The 26,333-nt window shown below is 43.9% G+C and overlaps 1 protein-coding gene across 2 annotated transcripts in view; it reads right to left on the reverse strand.

The window, feature by feature from the left end:
- The window catches only part of LOC116045199 (ADAMTS-like protein 3), a 297,438-nt gene that overhangs the window by 103,101 nt on the left and 168,004 nt on the right, over positions 1–26,333 (reverse strand). For both annotated transcript variants that reach the window (XM_031292718.2, XM_031292719.1), the window contains exon 6: positions 22,607–22,843. In XM_031292718.2, the coding sequence (XP_031148578.1) occupies positions 22,607–22,843 (237 nt within the window). The remainder of the gene's footprint in view (positions 1–22,606; positions 22,844–26,333) is intronic.

The following is a 26,333-nucleotide window of genomic DNA, read 5'->3' on the forward strand; positions in this document are numbered from 1 at the left end:
TACAGGCCTCTGATCATAGAGAGAGAGATATATATGGGGCTGAGCAGATCACAGATAAACAGAGAGAGATATATGGGGCTGAGCAGATCACAGATACAGAGAGAGAGATATATGGAGCTGAGCAGATCACAGATAAACAGAGAGAGATATACAGTATGGGTGCTGAGCAGATCACAGATACACAGACAGAGATACATAGGGCTGAGCAGATCACAGATACACTGTTTTGAGATTGAACGTGCCCCAGGATATACAGTACACACAGTGAGGATGGATCATGTATTGCACTGATACAGTCAAGCCTCACAGCGATAGAAGGTCATCCAATGATTAATTGATCAGTCGATTGACAGACAACAGCCATTGTAATAATCAAGAAATAATTTCTAATCATGTATTAAATAGAAAATGCCAAATGATAGTTTCCATACTGCTTGCCGTTCATGCTTTCATTAGCTTTCTTCTTGCCACAAATGACACATTCTAGGTAGTTGCTTTGGTCTGAGTCTGTGAGATAGCCACGCCCCTTCATTTGAATATAGGAAATGGAAATTAATAGAGTGGGGAATTGATAAATGTGACATTATGACATAAAAGTCCACTGAAATAAAAAAGCACAAAAAGCTGAATTATTTATTAAACTATATTCACTCATTAATATATATACAGTATATACATTTATTTATATATTTATTCCCTAATTTATTTATTTCAGGATGAATTTCATAGGCATATTTATTTAATATAAAATGGCATTCCACAGTCCTGTCCTTCAATAAAACCAAAGTTAAGGTAGCTCTCCAGATATAGCCGTATAGAGAAACAAGGATGAGCCAGCTGACCTGACGAAACAGATTTATTTACAGACTTTTTGTATAAATGATTCAGTCAGTGTGTTATCATGATTTTATGTGCAAATCTAAGTTTGAAGACCTCAGAGCAGAGAAAGCGTCACACAACCCCCTGTGATCGTTGGCGCCCCCCCTCATAAATCCACCGGAGTTTAGAATGCTAACACAAGGCGAAGGTGACGGACATCTGGCCAAAAATTAGGGACATCCGACGGAATTTGAATCGTCCGAAAATTTTGAAACATCGTCGATGTAGACTAGGAACCGTTGGACTAAATGATTTACCATTTAACCTAATAAAATAAACCATACACTAATCAAAAATGGAAATAACCAGCTGTTGCAGTTGAAACCGGCACACATTGTGGAAGCTTTAAATTGTTTGAACATGAGTTTGTCTGCATGTACTTTGTGGAGGCCTGATGACCTATTCAAGCTGTTGCCCTCCCTGCAATCCTCCTCCCACAGCATGCTCTATGTTAAAATTTAACTTGAATAAAAAAATTAACAACAAAATAAAAGACTTTATAATCAGTTTCATCTCAGTATTTCATTTCAGATCATAGAAAGCTTGGTCGCAGTCTCGAGCAACACCAAGGCATGACAAATAATGAAGGATCCCAGCATTACTGTGCAGGCAGTGTTCCCAAAATCTCCATGAGATCCAATTGTTACAAAGGTGGCAGCAGATTTACATAAGACTTACCGGGTTTCAAAAACAACTGCATAGTTTTAAGCAATATAATTAAACATTTAGAAGAAAAGATTTGTAATTGATTCACAGCGAGCTACTATATGCGTGTTTCTCCTGCACAAACCAATGACGATGCCATGGCAAAGATTAAACAGACAGAACCAAATGGTCATCGTAACGGTCTTTGGTGTTTTTTGCCCCCCAACGTCTCCTCCCAGACAGCGCGGCAATAGTTATGTTTAGGGTTAAGGTTAGGGTTAGCTGCCTGGAAGGTGCCGTTGGAGGCAAAAAAACACCATCGAGCCATAGTAACCATCAGGGCTGTGTACCAAATTCAATACTTTTTAGGCCGACCGAATTGCCTCTTTAGTATCGAGTATCGAAAAATGCCTCGTCATTCAATACCCAATTTCAATACCTAAGGAGTAGATCTCGTCAGAGTTGGTGAGCCAACAAGCATGCAGCATGCTTCTACTAAGATCTGATAGTGTTTGTGATTGGCTGTCTAACGTTACACGTCTTAAGGCCCTGACGTGAGAGGAAATAACTCTCCATACCAGCAGCCAGCGGTAAGCTATTTGTCATTCAACAAGGGTAACCGCTACAAAAATGTTGCTATGATACCCACAACAAACACCGCTTGCTCGAGCAGCAGCAGAACCGAACGGAGCCTACGGTCCCTCTGCTCCACTACCCAAAGGATGACATCAGACACTGGGAGATGGCTAACCAGAATGTCCCTCTCCCGGGCTGTCATCCGTTCTCTCTGCAAAGAAGTCTACCTACAGTGGGAGCGGAGGGACCGAAGGGACCGAACGGCCTGCTGTTGGCTCGTTAGCTAACGTTAGCTTGCTTGCTATTTCACCCACCCAACAGGCCTTCATCATACACTGGTTACCGAAAATTGCCACTCATCTGGTGATAGCGATGTGCTTTCCTACGATGTGACAAGAGCGTGTGAATTAAACATTAAGTTGTTACATTTAACTAATTTAGAGGCTTGCCGGCTGGCTAGTGAGTTAGCTTGCTTGCTAGGGGGCTAACGTTAATAGCGGTGCAGAGAGAGAGAGGTCTATTACGGTCTTTATATTAAATATCACGGCAGAATATTAGTTTATTAACGTTAGTTTATTTTGTAATGTGTAGGTTTGTAGAGATCTTTTAAGACATGTTATTGTTGGAATAAATATGCCTACATAAGTAATGTATATCTCGCTGTACGTTTGCCATCTTATTCCAATTGTTCAAACCTGTGTGTTTTTTAGAAGGAACATTCTAACGTAATTTTTGACCAGTTTTGATAGCTCTTATGCATATTGGATTGATCAGATGTGTCACGTCTAGTCCCTTTGTCAAGTTTCTTTGTTTTGTTGGTTTCATGTTTTTCTGCTTGTTTTCATAAACTTCCTGTTTTATTTTGACGGTCTGGGTTTCTGTCTTGTCTTGTCTTGTTACTTCCTGTGTTTTCCCTCCCTTGTGATTGCCCTAATGTGTTTCACCTGTTTCCCTACCTTGTGGCCACCTGTCCCTTGTTAGTCCTCGTTATCCTGTGTATTTAGTTTCTGTGTTTCCTTGGTGTTTTGTGGGATTATTATGTTATGTTTCTGTTGCTGGTCGGTGTGTCTTTCTTCCTGTCGTTCCTCCCTGTGTCAGTTCGTGTCTAGCTCTGTGCTTCCTGGATTTCCCTGGTTTTTGTTCTACCTTGTTTGGTTTGGATTCCTTTCGTCATTTCTACACTGGATTAGTTTTTGCCTGCTCATCTCAGGACTCCCTATGTTGTTAAGTATTTTGTTTTGTTGGTCTAATAAATCCACTACTCAAACTTACTCCTGCCTGCCTGCCTGCCTGCTCTCTGCATTTGGGTCCAACCTCCAGTGCCATTCCTTGTCAGAATAATCCCACCATGACGGACCCAGCGGAGTATTTTGTGGACGAACTTTATGATTTGAGCTACTCTCTGATATGTGTTTATGGAGAGTGGAAGAGAGCCTCTAGTTGGGAGGTGAAACAGGCGGCTCTACGGTTAGCTCACCGTGAGATATCCACTCGGCCCTGGCTCAGGAGCTCCTTGCCTAAGTGGATTCAGGACTTCTTAGAGACCCCTGGCTGCGAGCCTTCACCTCAACCTGCTACCCGGTTATCTTCTCTCCAGCCTGCTAGCAGTCAGCTACCTCCCTTGCCAGTGTGCAACAAACCTGCTACATGGCCGGTGAGTACCCCTGACCACCAGCAGTCCTATGAGGGTACCCGCCTGGCTGTGTTTTCTGGGAACCGTGGTGGCCGTAAGAGAGGACATGGGCGACATGGTCCCCGACGCCATGCACAGGTTCAACTGCTGTCCAGCGAGCATGTTCCAGAGCCGACCATTGTGACTATTGTTCCAGAGCTGACTATTGTTCCAGAGCTGACTATTGTTCCAGAGCTGACCCGTGTGCCTGAGCTGACCTGTGTACCTGAGCCTGAGCTGACCTGTGTTCCTGAGCTTTCTAGTGTTCCTGTGTTATCCAGTGGACCGGAGCATGTGTTGTCCAGTGGATCTGAGCATGTGTTCAGTGAGCCGGAGCATGTGCTGTGCAGCGGACCTGAGCCCGTGCTGTGCAGCGGACCTGAGCCCGTGCTGTTCAGCGGACCTGAGCCTGTGCTATCCAGCGGCCCCAAGCCAGAGTTTCCTAGTGTTCCCGAGTTTCCTAGTATTTCCAAGTTTTCTAGTGTTCCCAAGCTTCCTAGTGTCCCCGAGTTTTCTAGTGTCCCTGAGCCTTCTAGTGTTCCCAGGCTGTCCCGTCTCCCCGAGCTATTCAGTGCCCCAGAGTCCCTGAACCCCGGCTGACTAGCAGCCTTCCAGAACCTCTGCTGACGTGCAGCCTTCCAGAACCTCCGCTGACGTGCAGCTTTCCTGAGTTCCAGCTGACGTGCAGCCTTCCAGAACCTCCGCTGACGTGCAGCTTTCCTGAGTTCCAGCTGACGTGCAGCCTTCCAGAACCTCCGCTGACGTGCAGCCTTCCAGAACCTCCGCTGACGTGCAGCTTTCCAGAACCTCCGCAGACGTCCAGCCGTCAAGAGTCTTCGATGACTGCTCTTCAAGAGTCTTCGATGACCGCTCTTCAAGAGTCTTCGATGACCGCTCTTCAAGAGTCTTCCAGTCGTCCAGAGTCTTCGATGACAGCTCTTCTGGAGTCTTCCAGTCGTCCAGAGTCTTCGATGACAGCTCTTCTGGAGTCTTCCAGTCGTCCAGAGTCTTCGATGACCGTTCTCCCAGAGTCTACGTCAGCTGACCTCCCAGAGTCTACGTCGACTGACCTTCTAAAGTCTACGCCGACTGACCTCCCAGAGTCTACGTCGAGTGACCTCCCAGAGTCTACGTCGACTGACCTTCTAAAGTCTACGCCGATCGACATCTCAGAGTCTACATCGACCGCTCTCCCTGAATGTTCGTTTACGGACGATCATGAGACTGTGCCGTGTGGCGCCTCAGAGACTGTGCCGTGTGGCACCTCAGAGACTTTGCCGGTGCCCAGTTTGCCAGAGACTCCTGCCGCCCGTGTTTTGTCGGTGGTCCGGCCGACTCCTGCCCCCCGTGTTTTGTCGGTGGTCCGGCCGACTCCTGCCCCCCGTGTTTTGTCGGTGGTCCGGCCGACTACTCCTGCTCCCCGTGTTTTGTCGGTGGTCCGGCCGACTACTCCTGCTCCCCGTGTTTTGTCGGTGGTCCGGCCGACTCCTGCTCCCCGTGTTTTGTCGGTGGTCCGGCCGACTCCTGACTCTCTTGCCTTGTTGTCTGTTGCTGATCCTGTTGCCTTGTTGGCGGACACTGGCTCAGCTGACCCGTCGCCTGTCTTCAGCCCAGCTGACCCGTCGCCTGTCTTCAGCCCAGCTGACCCATCGCCTGTCTTCAGCCCAGCTGCCCCTTCACCTGCTCAGCTTGCCTGGTCTTCAGAAGGGATTCGCCTTCGCAGATGGCCTCCAGAGGGGTTTCACCTTCGCGGACGGCCTCCTGAGGGGATTCGCCTTCGCCGCCGGCCTTCAGAAGGGATTCGCCTTCGCCGCCGGCCTTCAGAAGGGGTTCGCCTTCGCCGCCGGTCTCCAGAAGGATTCTGCCCTCGCCGCCGGCCTTTAGAGGGGTATCGCCTTCACCGACGTTCTCCAGAGGGGTATCGCCTTCGCCGCCGACCTGCTCGGCCTTCAGAGGGGTTTTGCCTTCGCAGACGGCCTCCAGAGGGACATCGCCTTCGTTGCCGACGGCCTCCAGAGGGTTTTTGTCTTCGCCGCAGACCTCCAGAGAGTCTTCGCGGTCCTGTCCGTTCTCCCGAGGGACATCGCCTTCGTCGCCGACAGCCTCCAGAGGGTTTTCGTCTTCGCCGCAGACCTCCAGAGAGTCTTCGCAGTCCTGTCCGTCCTCCCGAGGGACTCCGCCTTCGCTGTCCTGATCGACCTCCAGAGGATCTCCGCCTTCGCTGCTGTCTGCAGTCCCGGACCCCGTGCCTAGCTGGCCACAGCTCTTTGGTCCCCTAGTCCCACTGTTCTCAGTTCCTGAGTTCCCACAGACCTCGGTTCCCTACCCCGTTGACTCTTGTTCCTCCTTCGCCCCTCTGTGGGTTGACTTTTGTTTGTCCCTCCTCTGTACCCCCTCCGCCCTGCCTGGGCCTTTTTGCCCTATTCTGTGGACTATTTTTGTTTTCATTTTTAAGGGCCGTCTGGTAGCCGTCCCTTGAGGGAGGGGTACTGTCACGTCTAGTCCCTGTGTCAAGTTTCTTTGTTTTGTTGGTTTCATGTTTTTCTGCTTGTTTTCATAAACTTCCTGTTTTATTTTGACGGTCTGGGTTTCTGTCTTGTCTTGTCTTGTTACTTCCTGTGTTTTCCCTCCCTTGTGATTGCCCTAATGTGTTTCACCTGTTTCCCTACCTTGTGGCCACCTGTCCCTTGTTAGTCCTCATTATCCTGTGTATTTAGTTTCTGTGTTTCCTTGGTGTTTTGTGGGATTATTATGTTACGTTTCTGTTGCTGGTCGGTGTGTCTTTCTTCCTGTCGTTCCTCCCTGTGTCAGTTCGTGTCTAGCTCTGTGCTTCCTGGATTTCCCTGGTTTTTGTTCTACCTTGTTTGGTTTGGATTCCTTTCGTCATTTCTACACTGGATTAGTTTTTGCCTGCTCATCTCAGGACTCCCTATGTTGTTAAGTATTTTGTTTTGTTGGTCTAATAAATCCACTACTCGAACTTACTCCTGCCTGCCTGCCTGCTCTCTGCATTTGGGTCCAACCTCCAGTGCCATTCCTCGTCAAGATGAGATGAAAAATGAAAGAAGCCTTGGGTGTGCTTCTCACAGTCGTTTGCTTGTTTTCCTCACTCTCGTTTTGAAGCCGAACAGCCAATGTTCGGCTGATCGCTCACTGTCGGCCCAACTAGGACCGACGGGTTCGCCTTGGTGTGTCAGGGCATTTAGACTAATGCAGGACCAACTCTACGTTACACAAAGGGACGGGGCTCACGTTGTAGGAGCTCAAAAATAAATAAAACGATTTGTGCCGTAATGTTGGAATTTCTTTTTGTTTTATAAAATTGGTATCGAAAAATTAACGTTACGTTAGGAACCAGTATCTATCGGTATCAGTATCGGTACTGGTATCGAAATTTTTGAATGATACCAAGCCCTAGTTACCACACCCTAGTCTCGCTTAGCCAGACAAGCTACGAAGCGGAGGAGGGTCTGGTTAGTCCACATAGCATTCCGGGATGGGAGTAAAATGTGCTCTGGTTTACTGGCATTTCTTTAAACCAATCTAAATCATCGTGGGTGGCGCTAAGCTCCGCATGGAGCCGCTGTAAAATAGTCGTGTGAGAGAAAACTCAGATTGGACAGATAGTCTAGCTAGCTGTCTCAATTTACCCTGCAGAGATCTGAGGAGCAGTTAACCATAGTCCTCATAAATCCACCGGAGTTTAGAACGCCAACACAAAGAAAGCGGAAGGAAACGGACATCGGCGAAAATACATGCATCTAGCGGAATTTCCTGCGAGTAATCCCGAAAGTGGAACGTCAAGGATATAGACTACCATACTCACACACAGTGATGAAGGGGAGTTTTGGTAAGCTATGGCCTCCAGTAAAGTCTCACTAGAAAAGAAAGCATTGGCCAATACAGCTGAGTTTGACTGAATGTACCACTTCTCTCTCTACACACACACACACACACACACACACACACACACACAGCCTGATGTAGATAGTGTGTGCTGAGGCGTGTCATGCTGAGTTACTGTGACAGGCTGGCAAAACAAAGTGACACACACACACAAACATGGACAGACACACAACTGCTCTCTTCCAATTTACTCCCAGGAGTTGTATTTATTTTCTCCTCTCTCCCACTGTATACAGCTGGATTGGATACATGCTGCTGTGTGGTGTATTATTAATCCATGTACATGCACTAGAGGAGGGATTGGCCTCATTCTGTCACTGACAAACTTTCTGCTACAGTACCGCAGCAACGCATTCTCATGAACGGGTTCGTATGATATCGAACAAAAACGTATGTACAACCATACGTAAGATATCCTACAAAATTAGGAGGACAGTTTCAGCGGTCCTTACAGTACGGGTCACCGTGAGGTGCTGGTTGATTCGGAGGCCGTTGCAGTTGAGTTTACCCGACAAAAGTTGACTTTCAGGCGGGTACAGTGCACTGCCAGGTGATAGTCCTTTCAGGGACTGATGCAGTTAAGTTTAGCCGTCAAAAAGTGACCGTCGCTTTTTATTAATTATCATTGCCATTATTTGATTTATTTATTGTTCTCTATTACCATTTCATTATTTATCTACCCCCCTCCCTTTTTATTTATTATTAAGTATGTGTTGTTATGTATGCGTAGGTTTAAACTCATATTTGTCTGTACTTTGTCTTTGTACTGTACTAATAAATAATTTCAAGTTCTAGAGGACAAAATGTATTATAGTACATCACACACCTGCCAATTTACTTTTATATGATAGTTTTGAGTGCTTGTGAACATTCATCTGCATTCTCTAAGCTATGTGAAAGTGGGATCGTGTGGTGAGTGGGGAAATGGGGTGGGTGGGACTTGAACATTATCACAGGACTTCCTCACGTTGTTTTATTGCCCTTGTCACTTTGCAATTCTGATCAACCCTGTTTTAAAAAAAACAATAAAGAAATGTTGGATTAAAAAGTTATCGTTATGGTCGACAAGAGTAAAGATTAGGCACTAAAACAACTAGTTGGATTAAAAAGGATTGTGGTTTAGATTAAAACACCGGCCCCCTTAATTAGAATTATGCAAAGACACGTTTCCTGGGTGAAAGTCTTGTGTTTTCCTGGAGATACAAACTAGGGGTGGGAATCCCCAAAGGCCTCACGATATGATATCATCACGATACGTATGTCACGATACAATATTATTGCGATTTTAAACATATTGCATGCAGCAATAAATAGGAATACATATAAATCACAGTGCTTAACTTTTCGTAGCTATATGTATGAATGGGAACAGCCTAAACCCAGCAGCCCTTCCGCGCTCCCGCCTCCATCACCAGGTGATGCCGTTTCATCCCATGCTCAGTGCCCTCTCTGTGTGCCAGCACCGTCAGCAGCTGCTGTTAGAGCACACATCCATCATCCATCTCCCATTACTGCCGACGAGTACCTGTGTGTGTCTGGCTGGATTGTTGGTATTTTTAGTTTAATGATGCACTCGAAGCAGCCTGAGAAAACTGAGTCTCTCCAGAAATTGTTATTTACTGGATTTTTACAGGCAGATTCTGGCACGTCATTCAAACTAAGTGGGGTGAGTGCTAGCCAAACAACCCTAACTGAAGAGGAGGGAGGGAACTTTTCTTAGCCTGGAGGAAATAAACTCCATTTTGTGAGTGTTTTTTCTCCCTGTGTCCTTGCCAAACAGCAAACAGCTTTCCAATACTGAAGTCTCCTAATACTTAGGCCCTGTCCACACTAATGTAGATACATTTGAAAATAGTTTTTTTTTTAGTGCCTGCTGTTTCAGCCTTCCACCTACAGAGTTGATATATCCCTTCAGGGAAAACAGAGTTTTCCACGTTCCTGTTTGGACTCAGAAAACTGATCTTTTAAATGTATGATGTATGGCAGTCTGTCATATCCAACTCTCTCGCTCAAATTGTGTTGCAGTATACACTCACCTTGAAGATTATTAGGAACACCTGTTCAATTTTTCGTTAATGCAATTATCTAATCAACCAAATACTTGGAAGCTGCTTCAATGCATTTAGGGGTGTTGTCCAGGTCTAGACAATCTCCTGAACTCCAAACTGAATGTCAGAATGGGAAAGAAAGGTGATCTAAGCAACTTTGAGCATGGCATGGTTGTTGGTGCCAGACGGGCTGGTTTGAGTATTTTCCAATCTGCTCAGTTACTGGGATTTTCATGCACAACCATTTCTAGGGTTTACAAAGAATGGTCTGAAAAAGGAAAAACTTCCAGTATGCGGCAGTCCTGTGGGCGAAAACGCCTTGTTGATGCTAGAGGTCAGAGGAGAATGGGCCGACTAGCTGATAGAAGATCAACTTTGACTCAAATAACCACACGTTACAACCGAGGTAAGCAGCCAAGCATTTGTGAAGCCACAACACACACAACCTTGAGGCGGATGGGCTACACCAGCAGAAGACCCCACCGGGTACCACTCATCTCCACTAAAAATAGGAAAATGAGGCTACAATTTGCACAAGCTCACCAAATTTTGACCTTTCAAGACTGGAAAAATGTTGCCTGGTCTGATGAGTCTCGATTTCTGTTGAGACATTCAGATGGTAGAGTCAGAATTTTGCGTAAACAGAATGAGAACATGGATCCGTCATGCCTTGTTACCACTGGGCAGGCTGGTGGTGGTGGTGTAATGGTGTGGGGGATGTTTTCTTGGCACACTTTAGGCCCCTTAGTACCAATTGGGCATCGTTTAAATGCCACAGCCTACCTAAAGCATTGTTTCTGACCATGTCCATCCCTTTATGACCACCATGTACCCATCCTCTGATGGCTACTTCCAGCAGGATAATGCACCATGTCACAAAGCTCAAATCATTTCAAATTGGTTTCTTGAACATGACAATGAGTTCACCGTACTAAAATGGCCCCCACAGTCACCAGATATCAACCCAATAGAACATCTTTGGGATGTGGTGGAACGGGAGCTTCGTGCCCTGGATGTGCATCCCACATGTCTCCATCAACTGCAAGATGCTATCCTATCAATATGGGCCAACATTTCTAGAGAATGCTTCCAGCACCTTGTTGAATCAATGCCACAAAGGATTAATAATAATAATATTTTTGTCATTGACATACAGTAGTTTATGTTTGTGAACACGGACATGAAAATGATTGAAAGTCACTGATTGATTGAGAGTTCATTATTGACACAGGACACAGAGCAAAAGATTAAATCCCAACAAGGTCCATTTAGTCCTTTCTAGTCTTCCTCAGTGGATGGAGTTTGCTCGGTTGTCAAAGAGATGACTCAGTGCTCAAGTTATCACGTTGATATAATAACAGGTGGTTGTATAAGAGTTGAGATGGTAACCCATGTCTCTGTTTAAATAGTGTCTCTGGTGTCAGTTGTGAATGTCCTCCCTGATCTTTTCTCGTCCACTCACATCTGGCCGATGACCTTTGACCTCTTTTTCAGGTGGATGCCAGATGTTGATGCATAGACTGTATAAGTCAGTGGTTCTCAAACTATTTCACCTAAACTGACACAAAAGAGATCACGGACCCCCATTTGATGCGATTTTGTCCCGGGGTCCCCCACCTGTTAGGATTTTAGCTTTTAGCTGTTTTACTACAGATAGTGTATGAAACCAATGATCAAAATAGTCATACATTCTGTCATTGTGTTACTTATGGATGGAACTATAGTGAAAATAAATTATTCCCTATTTGTTGGGGACCCCCTGGAACCTCCTCAAGGACCCCTGGCGGTCCCCCGGACCCCTCTTTGATAACCACTGGTATAAGTGAAGACAAAACATCTGGGTTGCCCCCTGGTGGCTGGCTGCAGCAGGCCATAAACCATGCCCCCTTCATGTTAGCGGATGGATGGAACTAAAAAAATCGAAGTACATGTCAAATACATTTCTCAAAGATGGTTTCTGTCATTTTTAGGCAGCTCTGATCACGCTGATGTTTGTTCCTGTTCATTTTTCGGATCAGTTTGGTTTTTATTAGTTATTTGATGCTATAAAAAGGGGCTTCACTTTTGTACAGTGGGAGGAAGTGGATCCGCGTCGTCCATCTGTTTTTACAGTCTCTGGTGGATGCTGTGAGGGGTCTGGTGTTAACAGTGTTCATTCAGTCTCTCGTTCAGGGTCCTTGCTGTTTTACTGATGTAGTGTTCCCCACAGCTGTCACATGTGATGTCATGATGATTTCAGAATCAGTATCTGTTAACCTAATTTGTACAATTCATTGTGTCTTAACCCTTTCTATAGCCAATTTCAAACATACCTTTTTCTTTGAATGTGATGGCAATTTAACATAACGGTCTCATGTCTAAATAAACGCATGAGTCACTTTTACGTATTATCACAATGGCAATATTACCAGGTCAAACCTTGCAATGTTGAAAGTGCAATAACACTCCCAACATTGCAATCAAAATCAAATTGAATTGAATTGCACAAAGCTAGCGCATTAACGTAAGCCCGCTGCTACACAAAGTTAAATATGCATCAAGATAAACTGTATCTCTTGTTTGCCTAATTAAGAACACTGTAATAAATGTATCAAAAAGCAACTGTTTGCCAACACATTCACCAGATAAGGTCTGTAAATGTCAATGTGTTTACAGCTTGTTGTGCTGCCGCCAACCAGAAACCAGAAAACATTCTTCATCCATCACATCATTACCTCTTGTGTACGGTGCCAAATATTGCGCAAAGATTGGGTCTCATTCGATAACAATCGGTTCAAGTCTGAATGAAGCCATAACTAACATTTACATGGCAGACACCTATGTCTGAATGACAAAAATGCTATAACAAATACATGACACCAGCAATGCATTTCATGTCAGAAAAGGCCCATCCTTCGAATGTGGCCTTTCGCAATAGGTATGAATACTTTTACCTTTAGATGACTTATCGTGCAACCTAGTTCGTTACTCAATGTAGAAGCGGGAAAGAATTTCATTTTGTGGGTACATCTTCTACTGTGTACAGAAATCCATGCCCTGCCTAGAGAAACAAAATCCCTTTACTACGTTGTGTGCAGTGTTAGCTGGAGAGTAAGTCAGACACAATCAGTGATTGCAGAAGAATAGGGTAAAGAATGTTGGGAGACAGACAAAGGACTTTCTGAGATGCTGAAGTTTTCTGTTGAACTCCAATCAATGTGTTACTCATTAACGGGGAACTATGCAGTTTTTTTTAGCTTAATTTACCTTAACTGAACAGCTTTGGAGTCATTGGAATGGTTATATGACTTTTTTCGAGTTGAATGGTGGTCGTCTCGCTTCCCCCTAGTGCCTGTGAGCTGAAAAACCACCCTTGCAACTTTTGGCCTGCGAGCCGCCGGCCTCAGCGTCAGGAAGTATCGCGTGATATCAGGTTTCGCGATGTAACAAATTGGCTCACGGCACTGCACACATACACCCATTCAGGAACTGGCTAACAAGGTAGCGATGGAGTTTTTCACACTATCGTCATGGCTGAGCTGGCAAAAAAGAAGCAGAAAGGTATGAAAGCATTGTCGGAGGAACAGAGAAAGAGGAAACGGCAGACCGACCGAGCGAGTTGTTGTTATGTTGGTTGTTTCTAAGGAGGAGTAAGAACTCCATTTGAAAATAACTTTTTGCTTCTTCAAGGTGTACCTTCATTATTTAAACTGAATATTAGATTACAACGTTGGCACCCCATGGTGTTTCCTAGAAGCACAGTTATATCAATGATAATGACTTATGCTGTTTGCCATTCAAAACAGGACTGGGAAATGGGAAATTCTTTGTTGGTATTGTACTTTTTAGTGTGCAAATCCAAGAAAGAAATCATGCTGTAAGCTCGGGTGTATTTCTGAGGATTAGAGGCACGTAATAATGTGTAGCATCACTAATGCGTGCCACCATGCTACAAATTTCAGATTACTGCATTTAATAAAAAATTATATGTTGGGGAAACTTGTTTCCTCCCATTTCAAGTGACCTACTGTTAAAATATTCAGATGGGGAAGATGGGAAGGAATTTCCAATTAATCTAGAAAACAGCATACAAAATCCATAGGAATATAGCCTGATAATCAGATTGAATTGCCATTACGTTTCACTTCTTTCATTCAGCCTGACATTGAGTTTAACTCTTGTTGGCAGGGGAGTTATTCTGTTTAGATTTGCCCTAATCAATAGTGAGTGATGTATTAATTTCACCACCCTCAGTGTTCAGATGACACAGAATCTGCATTGTGAGTTGTTGCAGTTAGCTTACAATGATTCATAAAATATGCCAATTTTAGAATTCTTATTTGTGTAAGTGGATTTACAAAAAAACAGCTTCATGGATCTCGTCCAGGCTTGTTTAGTGACCATTATTATTATATCGGATACAGAGCTACAATTAGCCTTTAAGTTAGCGACTGGAATTCAGCCAGCACAAACCCCAACGCTGGGGTCAACACACTCTTGGCATCACTTTTTGATTCTCTGGGTCGGAACATACATTTAACTGACATGTGGCACAAAAACAGGACAGCTTGCTCTTGTTGGAATTGTTGGGTCTCTGTAAATTATAGAGTGTGGTCTAGACCTACTCTACCTGTAAAGTGTCTTGAGATAACTCTTGTTATGATTTGATACTATAAATAAAATTGAATTGAAAATTGAATTGAATTAGGTTTAGGAAAAGATTGTGGGTGGGGTTAAAAAATGTACCCTTAAGTGACAAGAACAAGAACGGGACACAAACCCCGGTCTCCTGGGTGAAAGTCCCATGTTGTTTGACCCATCTACCACCCCATCCAACCTCCCTACGTGGATTTTGGGTCTTTTATACTACTCGCTACCGTTGTCACTCTTAATACTACGTCATCTTACAGTTCCGCGGTCGAGCTGCTGCTCTGCCTGGTGCATTCCATACAGACGCTAAAGGGAGATTCAGGATTTGACGAGTTGGGAGTTGCAAGGGGTTGCTGGGAGTCACAGCGGGTTGGTGGCCAGCAGCAGGGCAAACAGCAGTAACAGAAAGTTTACTGATCCGGTGGAGAGTGGGGGCGGTCCGGGATCAGACCCCCCGGCACTGGGGCTTGCGCCTGGCTGAATTTGAGTTGCTACAGTGGCTAACTGAAGGTATTTGTAGCTGCTGCCTGCTCTCCTCCCGGTGAAGTAGTCTCTTAGCAACAGGGAGTAAGTTACAACAAAACACTTTCCCCCTCTGTGCTAAAAGTGACACTGAAACATATTGTGATATTGTGGTTTTACCGGGCTAGTTTTCTTGCTTACACGGACAAATTGCTAGCTTGTTAACATAGCAAAATACTGTCTTGAGTGGATAACACCAGCTAATTCATCTAGAGTCCCGGGGCTGATCTGGCTGGTTCATTATCTAGCTTGCCGTTTGCAAATTCCTGTATTAGCTAATGTTATGAATCCACCAATGCCAGAACCATGCCACATAGGTGCAGCTAGCTGGCTAACCTTGCTCCAAGCTTGCTTGAATTGCGAATAAAACCTCAAAACATTAACTTGTCCGTGAGCATTATTTCTGAAGACCAAAAAGTTTGGCTTCTGTTTTTGTTTTGATAGAGAGACCCCCAGCGGCAGAAAATTACATATCACGTCTAAAGCGTGATTTATGGTTCTGCGGAGGCTCCACGTAGAGCTTTCGCCGTAGCCTAGGTAAGTGGCCTGAAGTTTATACTCGTGCGTTGGTGTGTGCGTCGATCTCTTTAAGAGAATAGCAGGGCCGGCATGTGTGTGTGTGTGTGGGGAGTGTGTGGCAGAGCGAGTGAGAGAGTGACGGCGATTAGTTTCGGAGTGAGTACCAACTCGAGTCATAATGAGAGAAACAAAGTGTCTCCTCTGTGCTTTCTGACCACAGTGTTACAAATCTGTAACAGGAATCATTAACCTTTCCTTGATTGCATGTTGTTTATGGAGAAAGAGAACCAGGAAATGAGTCGGGGGAAATGCAATGCTACCAAGCCATGGCCGAACGTCGCCGCGACCTGTAGTTCAATTTTTTGAGAAGTGCACATCAGGCTACAGCATAGGGTCCGTGTCTCCACGTACCTACGTATGTAGCCAAGTCGTCGATTTAACGCAGAAGCATAAATCACGCTTAAGTGACCTGATGTGCTTCAATAATATTGCTCCATTACTTTGCTTGATACCAGGTTCTTCTGTGTTGCCTTGACCCCCTACTCCCTCATTGAAATGAACTCTACAGTGCAGTATATGTTTAAGGTGCCTCAATAATGCCACCAATTATCTTGCAGTATCTGCATCCTATCACCTGTCATAGGTGTTTACTTGTACATTAGTGGATCTCCTGAGCAGAGAACAGTCAAGTCAAACACTCTCCAGCCTAAGGGTAAACAAGGGTTGACACTTAGAGAACAACTTTCAAATGTCAGATTGTAAATGCATCTGTCTTTTCCAGTGAAGGAGCTGCATTGTGAGCTGGTGCTGTGTGATGTAGACAGCTGGATTTGCATAAGCAAGGCAAGTTGTTAATGGATCTGTATGGATGCTAACATCTTGGCTACTGTTGAGGAAGCAGAGAAGAGATTACTCCTTTCTCTCCCCGCAATTCCCTCTGTTGTTACCTCCTCTACTTCCATTCTTCTGTCTGAATTTTCCACTTTCATTCCTATACTCTTTTGCCAGAGCTCCTCTCATTCTCTTGAGGTATTATCCTTGACTTTTGTCATTTCAACATGCCTATTCACTGCAACTTCCATCAATATTCTTCAGTGTGTGAAGTCAAAACAATTATTATTATACAAAGATGGACGTAGAATGAAGCCTACAGTCTATGATCGCCTCCTGTGACGGCAGCCATCTGTCACTCAAAGTGGCACACCCTTAATTATGCATAATTTTAAGTCTGAATATCACTTAAACAGGAGTTATAAAGACACCCCCCCACCTCCCTCCCAGAGTTGTCATAAAGCAACAGTTCTCAAACGTTTCACTCAAAGGTCCGCATCTGATTTTTATTCCAGGTCAGAGGTACGGAATGATTGGCAATAACAAAATAACATTTAATCTCCTCACTTTGAACTTTTAAGCTGCATTTATTCAAGTTAAGTACTCGATTTTCCTGCTCAACTTTGGTACCGATTTGGGTACCATTATATCGATAGCGGTACCCAACGTTCTGTTTTTCTTTCGATTTTCCTTGTCTATATTTAACATCACTAACAATTTATCGATCAATAGAAACATTATTTCAAACTAGAAAATGTTACACTTCATTATGTATTGTTGTCATTACACAATGTATGGGCTGGGTCTGGATTGACTTGCTGTTTGGTCCAGAAGCGGACCTTTGTCCGGACTTTGAGAAGCCCTGTCATAAAGGGTGAACTTAGCTAAAGAGATCCAAACTGCTTTTTGTACCAGGCTGTAAACTTTTATAAATCTTTTTATTAGATTTTTCGTTCACATACAATAACATTTGACACATACAATGCATCCAGGTAGTCTTGTTGGAAGGTAGGAAAAAACCCTATCCTACACAGTGTATGTTGAAAACAACAACCAACTTAACCTAAGCCAGAACGGCTTCTATGCCTGAACCGTAGTTACCGATTATCCCTTCCCACTGACTGTCTAGTATTGGTACTCCTATCTCTTCCTCCCAGGTCTGCTTCAAGCGAGTCACTTGGTCAGAATAAAGGGAATCAATGGAATTGTAAATCACAGAGATGGAGCGTCATTGGGCAGGGTCGAGGGTGAGCAAGGAGTCAATCAGAGACCCGGGCGGGTGGTTGGGGAGGTGAGGGTAGGTGGTTTGGACAAAGTGCCTGGCTTGAAGAAAACAGAAAAAATGAGAGTGCGGCAATTCATGCCTGGCTGCAAGCTCTGTGAAATCAGTAAAAATGTTTTCTTTGTAAAGGTCCTTGACATGTCGCAGGCCTTTGTTTCGCCAGATATTAAAAGTAGGGTCTGACAGGGAGGGTGGAAATAGATGTCTGTAAACTTGTTTAAGTCTGCTGTACAGTTGGGCATTTTAATGGGGGATTGACTCCTTTTTGGAGCCAGCACCAAGTGGCCACTCGATGAACTGCAGTTTTTGGCACTTCCTTTTTCGCTTCAACGGAGGTTGCTGCTTGTTATTATTTACAGATTAATGGTGTAGTAAGCGCTGCTGCGCGAAGATTGTTGATATTTAAACTCAACTGCCAAACAAATACCCCCCTCCTTCTGCAGCGTTGAAAGGCCTCACCAATGTTAACAAGGCTCTTCCTCCTTTCCCGGTCATGCAACTTTTTTAATTTGTATTCTTCAGTCCTTTTGCTGTTTATTTGCCAACTCTTCTTGTTGATAACTCCTTGCCGGCCCCCTCTCTGATGGAACTCTTTGACGGTTTTGTCAACCGTTTGGTACAGCATATTTTGAGTTGCGGTATTGTATTATAGTGGCTGGAGAATAGGCACTGTGCAGGTATGTATTGCTATTGTCTGTTATTACAGTGAGTAGTCCCTAGTGGGAAAGAATGGTCTGTGTTATATTTTCCCCCATTCCATTTTTCATAAAAATGCAGTCACAGCTGGTGATAGAAACGCATTTGTCAGATAAGCAACCCTTAACTTTTAGTGGCTTTGTGTGTTTTTAAATGTCAGTAAAAAATGCTGTGTATAGGTCAGGCTGGTATGGCTATTAGCTGGTGTGATTTGTTGTTTTCGTCTTCATGCAGCATGTCAGACTGACAGAAAAAAATAAAACTAAATGGAATAACAACTGTCCAAAACTCATCAATTCTTGTATTCACACATCAACAGAGCTGATGGAAATGCGTCCAAATTCACTTGACAGTTGGACGAGAACACTCAGTAGCTCATAATAGTTTTCTACTACACTGCCACTTTCTGCTAAATCACCTATGTGCCAAAGAGTATATATTAACAATTGTTTTCGGAAATGGGTCTGTCAAGTGTGATACATGGTGCTCCTCCTCCTGCCATGCAGTCTCAAACAGCCTTTAATCAAGCAGCCAGCCTGGGAGTGGAAGAGATCTGCAGGGAATTCCGCTCTGTGCGTCCTAAAACAAAGCTCAGCTAAACATAGAGTCTCTGACATGATTATGACACTGCAGGGACCAGAGTTTCCATGTCCCAGCCCACGCTTTCAGTTCATCAAGCCCCATTGCTATATGTGAGCCACATTATTGGCTGCAAAGCAAAGCAAAGCAACAATGTGGATACTCTAAACAGTGATGTTAAATGGGCCTTTATTGTCATTTCTAAGCATACAGAGAAACAAAACTTGTCCTCTGCATTTAACCTGTCCTATACATAGGAGCAGTTTGCAGACGCACGCGCCCAGGGACTAAAGCCTGATTTATGGTTCTGCGTTGAAACTACGCCGTAGGTACGGAAGTCGGTATGCGTAGATGGAGACCCTATGCCGTAGGCTGACGTGCACCTCCATAAAAATGTAACCTTGCATTGCTGTGATGCAGACCGCAACAACTGGTCTGCTTGGCCGTGGCTTGTTAGCATTGCATTTCCCCCTACTCATTTTTGGGTTCTCCTTCTCCATGAACAATATGAAATCAAGAAGAGGGTTATCTTTTCTTGCAACAGCTTTCCCGCCATAGTCAGGGAAACAGGGAAGACTGTTTCTCCGTCTCCACCGCCGGTACTCGCTCCGAAGCTAATCTCTGTCATGGTACATGTCCACTGTCAGCGTCATTTCTATGTCAATAGAAAGTGTCAAGTCGCTCCGCTCCTCATTTGCAAAAATGTAAAGTTGAATCCAGGCTACTTAATGCAAATGAGGAGCAGGCAGCTCGGCTCGCCTCCTCTCAAAAGCTGAAGAAAATGTTTTAAACTGTTTTTGATCTGAATTGACGACAGATTCAGCAACTGCATGGCCTATTTCTCGCATTAAATGTTTTTAGAAACACGTTTCGGTGAACTATTTTCGTAAAATAAGAGACTGTATTCCAAACCAGCCGCCATTATGGTCTGTTTTGAAATTCGGGAGCAGCCAGGCCCACGTCCAATCAGGTGCAACCATTGGGCTTGTATGAGGCTGTAACTGGTTTTCTTTGTTTGTCAGTGGTCAGTGAAGAGAAATTTAAAACTGCTGGTGGCCCACAAGCGTGCAATGCTGGAAAGCGGAGCGATCCCTGCTGTGAAAACAGCGCCTATATGGACACGTACCATTACTTGCTCTACCACACATTCCCCCACCACCTAGGCCACTTATGTAGGCTAAGGCTTAGGCTCTACGTAGAGCCTACGTAGTACTATAAATCAGCCGCAACTCCACTTCTTCTGGCCAGGGGGCACTGATAGGTTTTTAACAATTAAAATTGTAAAATCCAATTAAAATGTGAGCATCGGTCTTTTCAGCAAATGGCCAAAAATGACATGTGTTTATATTCAAGTGCGTCCTATAATGGCTGTAGTAATTATGACTATTATCTCTCAGGAGCAATGGAGGAAGTGTTATTACAGATCTAGAAAGTCAAATGTGAGAAATGTGAGGTCAGTTTTTTAGCTTTGTTTACTACATCTACATCATCATTGTCTTTTAAATCTTTTTTTACTGTATTCTATTAAGCAGATATCATGAATGGCTATATACCATAATAGAAAAAAATAAATTCATTATAGAATCTTTAAATCTATTTAAAGCTTTAGTATGTAACTTCTTTATAAGAATGAATGTCCGTTACATTCAAGCCATTGTCAAATGAGTTGCTACAAAGCTAATTAAGACTATCAGCTCCACACGGCTCTCTCTGTATTTCTCAGTATGGCTATGTTTTAGAAAATGGTGTCGTCCGGTGACATACGTACGCAGAACGCAGAGTCATCATGTTTTTTTAATCCTCCGTGTACTCCTTGGCTACAAGCAACTGTGTGGAGGGGTGGGGGTGGTGCGTGATCACCGAAGGCTTGTATCATGTGGATGCACCGACAGAATTGTTGTCATTACTTAGAATTCCTCATGGGAGAGACAGAAACTACGCACTATAGCCTTAAAAGATGATACAGGTTTATAACAACAAAACAAATATACCCAGTGTTGCTTTTAGTTCTGGTCAATGTTATGTTCACACTGGTTTATATATATATATATATATATATATATGTAAAGGCTCAGACCCATTGTATCAACAGAAACTGTGTGAGGGCTCTCTCACTAACTTTTCGGCCATCAAAAGACAGTAAATGCATCAGATGCAAACTTTCTGTAATTCTGCACTGCAAGTTTTACATGTGTACTTGTCATAGTCAGCGCTGTTGCTCCATCTTGTGTCTGTACCTGTTATTATGGAACCCACTGCAGTTCTAGGCAAGACACGTCCTTCAATAGCATTTGCGCCCTACGATTGGCCAGGCGTCCATGCTGGTGTGGGGTAACGGAACCCGATTTGTTCAGGTCCTATCCCATGACCAATCAGCATTCCTAACCTTAACTACTCAAGGTCAATGCCTAGCCTCCATCAATTGGGCTGCTTCATAGGGTCTTGCCTAGAAACCAGGTGGGATCCATAGTACTAATAGGCTCGTTGGAGATGAGCCAGGCCTGCACAGAATGGATCACTGGCGATCGCCGCCCAATGCATGCCGGTTAGATTTGTGTCCTACTTGATCCTGACGTCATGCACACGTGGGCAACGATAACCTCATGCGATCAAGGCGGCCGCAGGTTTGAGACGCAGGCAGTGCAGTTGTTCTCCACCGACTGCAAGACCTGCTCTCGTCCACTTTACAGGCGAGGTGCAGCTCATCTCGAACAAGCCTAATATTCGTCTGTTTGTGGACGGCACCTTCGTTCTGGGCTTCTGGCTGAGCAACACACCTGACGATCATTGCCAATCAATACACCTGACAGTCTTCTCCTATCAACCATCCTGCATAAAGACTCGGATTCCTGATGTTCGCTGCCAGATTATTCCTATCAAGTGAAAGAGTACTACGGCCAACTTTTGAACCAAGAATCTAGAGGTGCATCCCATGGCCCTTAAGTTGCATTTCCGAATCCTCCACTTGCCTCCCTTCCTGTCTTAGTCCCTCCCACCGAAAAGGCACGGGAGAGACGCAAGGAAATCACGGGGGGAGAGAGGCAACCAGCAAATGTTTTTTAGAGGGATAAGACGTCCTTTCCTTTGAAGCGTCACATAAATACGTCAGCTGTTTGGGCGGAGTTAGCAACTCCTTCATCTGCACAGCTTCCGGGAAGGATGCTCTCGTGTTTCCTCGGCTATAGCTCCTCAATGATCCCTCCTCGATGCTCGCTCCTCGGGGCAGAAATAAGAGCTTTGAGACGGCCTTCACCGAGGAGGGACAGAACAACTTCCGGTTCAGCCGAGGACCTATCAAATAAGGGCCATGAGATGCAGCTTAAGTCTACAGAATCTAGTTTAAGGTCTTTGTTCTAAGTAACAGAATGTAGTAACAGTTTGGTTTATTGGGTCACGGAACTCAAACCACACCGTCTGTTACCTGGATCTCAACACCAGCTAACCAGCTCACATGCCTGCCCCTCGCTCCATCCTGTTCGTCAGTCCTGTACTAAACTTCACCTTTGTAAATAAAAAAACTACCTTCAATCATCTTTCGTGATCTGTACAAAAATGAAGTCCAACTACAAAACGTAACAGAACTCCTCATACGCACGCATGATCTAATTAATAGAACTTCATTTTAAATATGAGCTAAGCTTTACAGGCCATAGATGAGCCTCTGCCCCAGGTATCATTTCATGTCACAGAACTTGTTATGATGTACTGCATTTGCACCATTTCTTCATTCACATAGGTAATGAGACAAATGGTGGAGGATATCTAATCATATCAGAGGTTGATGACACTAACTGGACAACATCTGACTATACAATCCGTTACCTGACACGCTCCGCTGATGCACATGTCATAAGCATCCGCCCGGCATCGTGTCCCGTCAAGCACTTTGGGGGCCAGTTCAACAGTGAGACTTCTCCCTTTGGCTTGGCAGTGCAGTGCACAGGGTGCTGACGGGTCATAAGGTGATGGGAACCACTCGTAGGTGACACCCTGGTACTTGATGTCATTGTGGGCCGAACACTGCTGGGCCCGGAAATCACCGGACTCTGCTGGGCATTCCTGAGGAGAGGGACAACAGAGACAAGGACACAGGTTGGAGTGTCGCATCGCAATCCATCATTTCAGTGTCACTTGTAACTTAAATATGCATTCAAAGCAGATAAAACCTAAAATAGCTTTACACGAATCCAACATATTATTAGCAAATATATATATATATATATATATATATATTTGTGAAAAAAACATTAATGATAGGCTTACTGGCCCATAGGTAAGGTAGTCACTAAGGTAGCCATCCACAGATACAGTTCATCCTAAGGATTTACTTTGCCACATGTATGTTTAACATTAACACATTATTTATAAAATCATGCCAACAATTATTTTAATAGCTTAGTATTTTATGCACTAAAAATGTATGTATAATGCTTTAGGCCGCCCTACATGTTATTGTAGGCCCAGTTTAATATGCCAGTGTTTCCCATACATATATTTGTGGCGGCCCACCACACAATCAATGTTGACCGCCACATAATACCGTATATGCTCTCTCTCTCTCTCTCTCTCTCTCTCTCTCTCTCTCTCTCACACACACACACACACACACACACACACACACAACAGACCCTACTCCTCCATGCAGATTAATTAATGTCATTGATTATTCTACACACTCCAATACAGTAATGTAGGTGGCGCTATGAGCCTTAAACTTGGTTTGCGATCTGCTAATTGACACACAGAAGAAGACATCAACCTTTTTTCCCTGCAGAGAAGACGACTAGAGTCGATCCGGAGTTTAATGGTTAGTATTATGAAGTTATTACCGGTATTCATTCAGGGTTTATACTGCATAGAGAATGTTTTGGCGCCCCATAAAGAGGTTTTAGCCAGCGCCAGAGGAAAATCACGAGCGCCAAAACGTCAGCTGCCAGCGTTTGCAGAGTCAGACTGTACCGGACTCTCCAGGTGACCATGCTGCACTGGGGACCGGTGGCGCAGTGAAAAACCGCTGCTGACGGACACAGAGCTCTCCGTCCGCTGGAGCTTCAACTGCTGTCTGCCTGCGCAGCGGGCTACGCTGCCGTCTATCAGTATTAAATTGAGACAGTTTCATAACCTGTAAAAATAAAAACATCTCGTATGTCACGTTAAATACTTTTCCCCGTGTTTTGGTACAGTTCATTTTAACACCTGATGCGAGCCATTTGGGAGTAGTCTACGTGTGAAAGTCAAAGTTTTGAGTGCTTTAGCGGCATTGACTTGACTCGCTCCGCCTCTCTGCTGAGGCCCGTTCACGTAACAGCAGCAGTTAAACTGTATTTCACACTATGATGGTTACATTTGCAACAATCTGCGGTTCACCTGCATGCCGAACGGTAGGGGCAGTCTGTTACTCTACATCACATACAATTTATTTATCAACATTTAAAAAATAGAAAACATTACACTTCATAATGTTTTGTATTCATAACACTATTGTATTATTGTACACATTACGTACAAAGTAATAGCAGTTACCTTATATAAGTCACTCCTACATTTTTCAACTGAGGAGCAAAACATGCCCCTTGGGAAAAAGATAAGGTTTTGTCCTGTTCATACTAATCAAATGAACTGGACTTTGTTGTCAGATGCGAAAGCCCCCTTCCCTTACTGCATTCAATACCATTACATTTAAAATTTGTTTGTTACCTGCAGAATTTTGTATACAAATAGTTGCAGTACAATTAATATAAGAAGTCTACACCTCTTTCCGCACGTGTACCCCCCACCCCGGGTCAGCTACCACCACAAATATAATCTAATTCTGTGGGAAACACTGTATGCAACTTCATTTTCTACAGTATATGTAGTAAGAGGTCCCTGCTCCGTCTCTCTTTCAACTAAGGGGGCTTAAAAAAACCTTGAAGACCCCTGCTCTAGAAGACGTATATAAGCAAACAAGACCATCTGCTATGTAAACTTAGCACAAAAAGTAAAGAAATTTGTGTTTGGTAGATTATTTCTCTGTGGTAACAGTGCTTTTTGGCAATAAATCTGATACCGTTGGAAAGCCTGTTTAGTTCCCTTTCAAATGGTGCCCGATTTGTAAGGAACATGCATTTATGGGATGAGCAGCAGCGCTGAGTATGTGGGTTGTGCCCATGGAAAATTTGCCAAATCTTCTCTGCCAATGCCAAACAGCTTATTCTGCCATTATAATAGTTTTATTCATTATTACTTTAACATCATCCCTTGTATATTTAGTTATCTTTGTTACTGCATTAGGATTTCTTGTCATCTTTAGTGAATACATGTTAAACCTTTTAGTTGCAAACTGTATCTCTTGTCTGTTGTCATGGCTCATGAGCTCAAGACAATATATTGTGAGCCATTTCTAAAAACTAATAGTTTTCTAAGAAGAATGCACATCACATGTCAGTCAGTCAGTCAGTCTGACATTTATTTCATTTGTAAAGAAGAAAAAAAACATGGGTTTTCTGCTTTTTTCTGCTTTCGTTCAGAAAACATATATGATGTAGTCGCCGTTGGTGGTACCGTTTAAACTAATTAGGTGAATCATTGGTAAATAATGGTGGTTAATAATGATTCTAGGGAAAATAATCATTATTAAAAATTGTCGTAAAAAAAAAAAAATCACAATACATTACGATTTTTCCCACATCTAGTGCGCAGTCACAAATACAATTCAAACCACATTAAAAAAAAAATATATATATATATATATTTTTTTTTTTTTTAGCTGTATAAATGAATATATAAAACAGTTTGGATTCTATGTGTATATGTGGTTCCGACTGACTGGAAGTAGGAAACGGCCAACCTGTGTGATGGTGCAGAAGAGCTGTCAACGAACAGCTTAACACCTGGGACTGAAAGCCATCTCAGATCAATATGGGATGCTTGTTTCTCTGGGTGACAACTGGCAGACTTTTGGCAGCCAATAATTCTCTCTTCTCCCTGACAGAAGTGGACACATCCAGTCTGACACATCAGCTTCACTAGTCACACTCTGCCATTCTACATATCCTTCAGACGCCCAATGGAGCCCAGACAGAGTTAGCCTCCATGTGTGAAGGGGGATGGGGATGGGGCCCCCATATGATAATATCCCCCTATATTATCATGGGAACGTTTCCCTACTGGATGTGATTGAATCTCTACAACGAATCCAGACTAAACCACTTCAGTGGGGGACGAAGAGAAATACGACTTGTCCTCCTCTGATTAAAAATTGTGTAAGGAGGTTGTTTCAACAAGCTGGATGTGTTTCTGTGGTTTGGGAAAGGGCAGTCCTTCTGTAGAGCTACCATCATGGGGGTGGGTGGTGGGGGGCTGTGGTTGTTGGTCTCTCATGGATCAAATGACTGTTATTATTACGTGATGGACTGTCAAGGACTGGTGGAGGGATTATTCACTTCTAACATTAAACAGACTTAATTTAGCAAAATAATCGATGCATACTTCATTTCCCTACCTGGCACACATACAGTACAGCGCATCACATATTTGTGGTATGGCCTGAATAATTACCCAACAGTCA

Source organism: Sander lucioperca, chromosome 3 (assembly GCF_008315115.2).
Source record: "Sander lucioperca isolate FBNREF2018 chromosome 3, SLUC_FBN_1.2, whole genome shotgun sequence".
Classification (NCBI taxonomy): Eukaryota; Metazoa; Chordata; class Actinopteri; order Perciformes; family Percidae; genus Sander; species Sander lucioperca.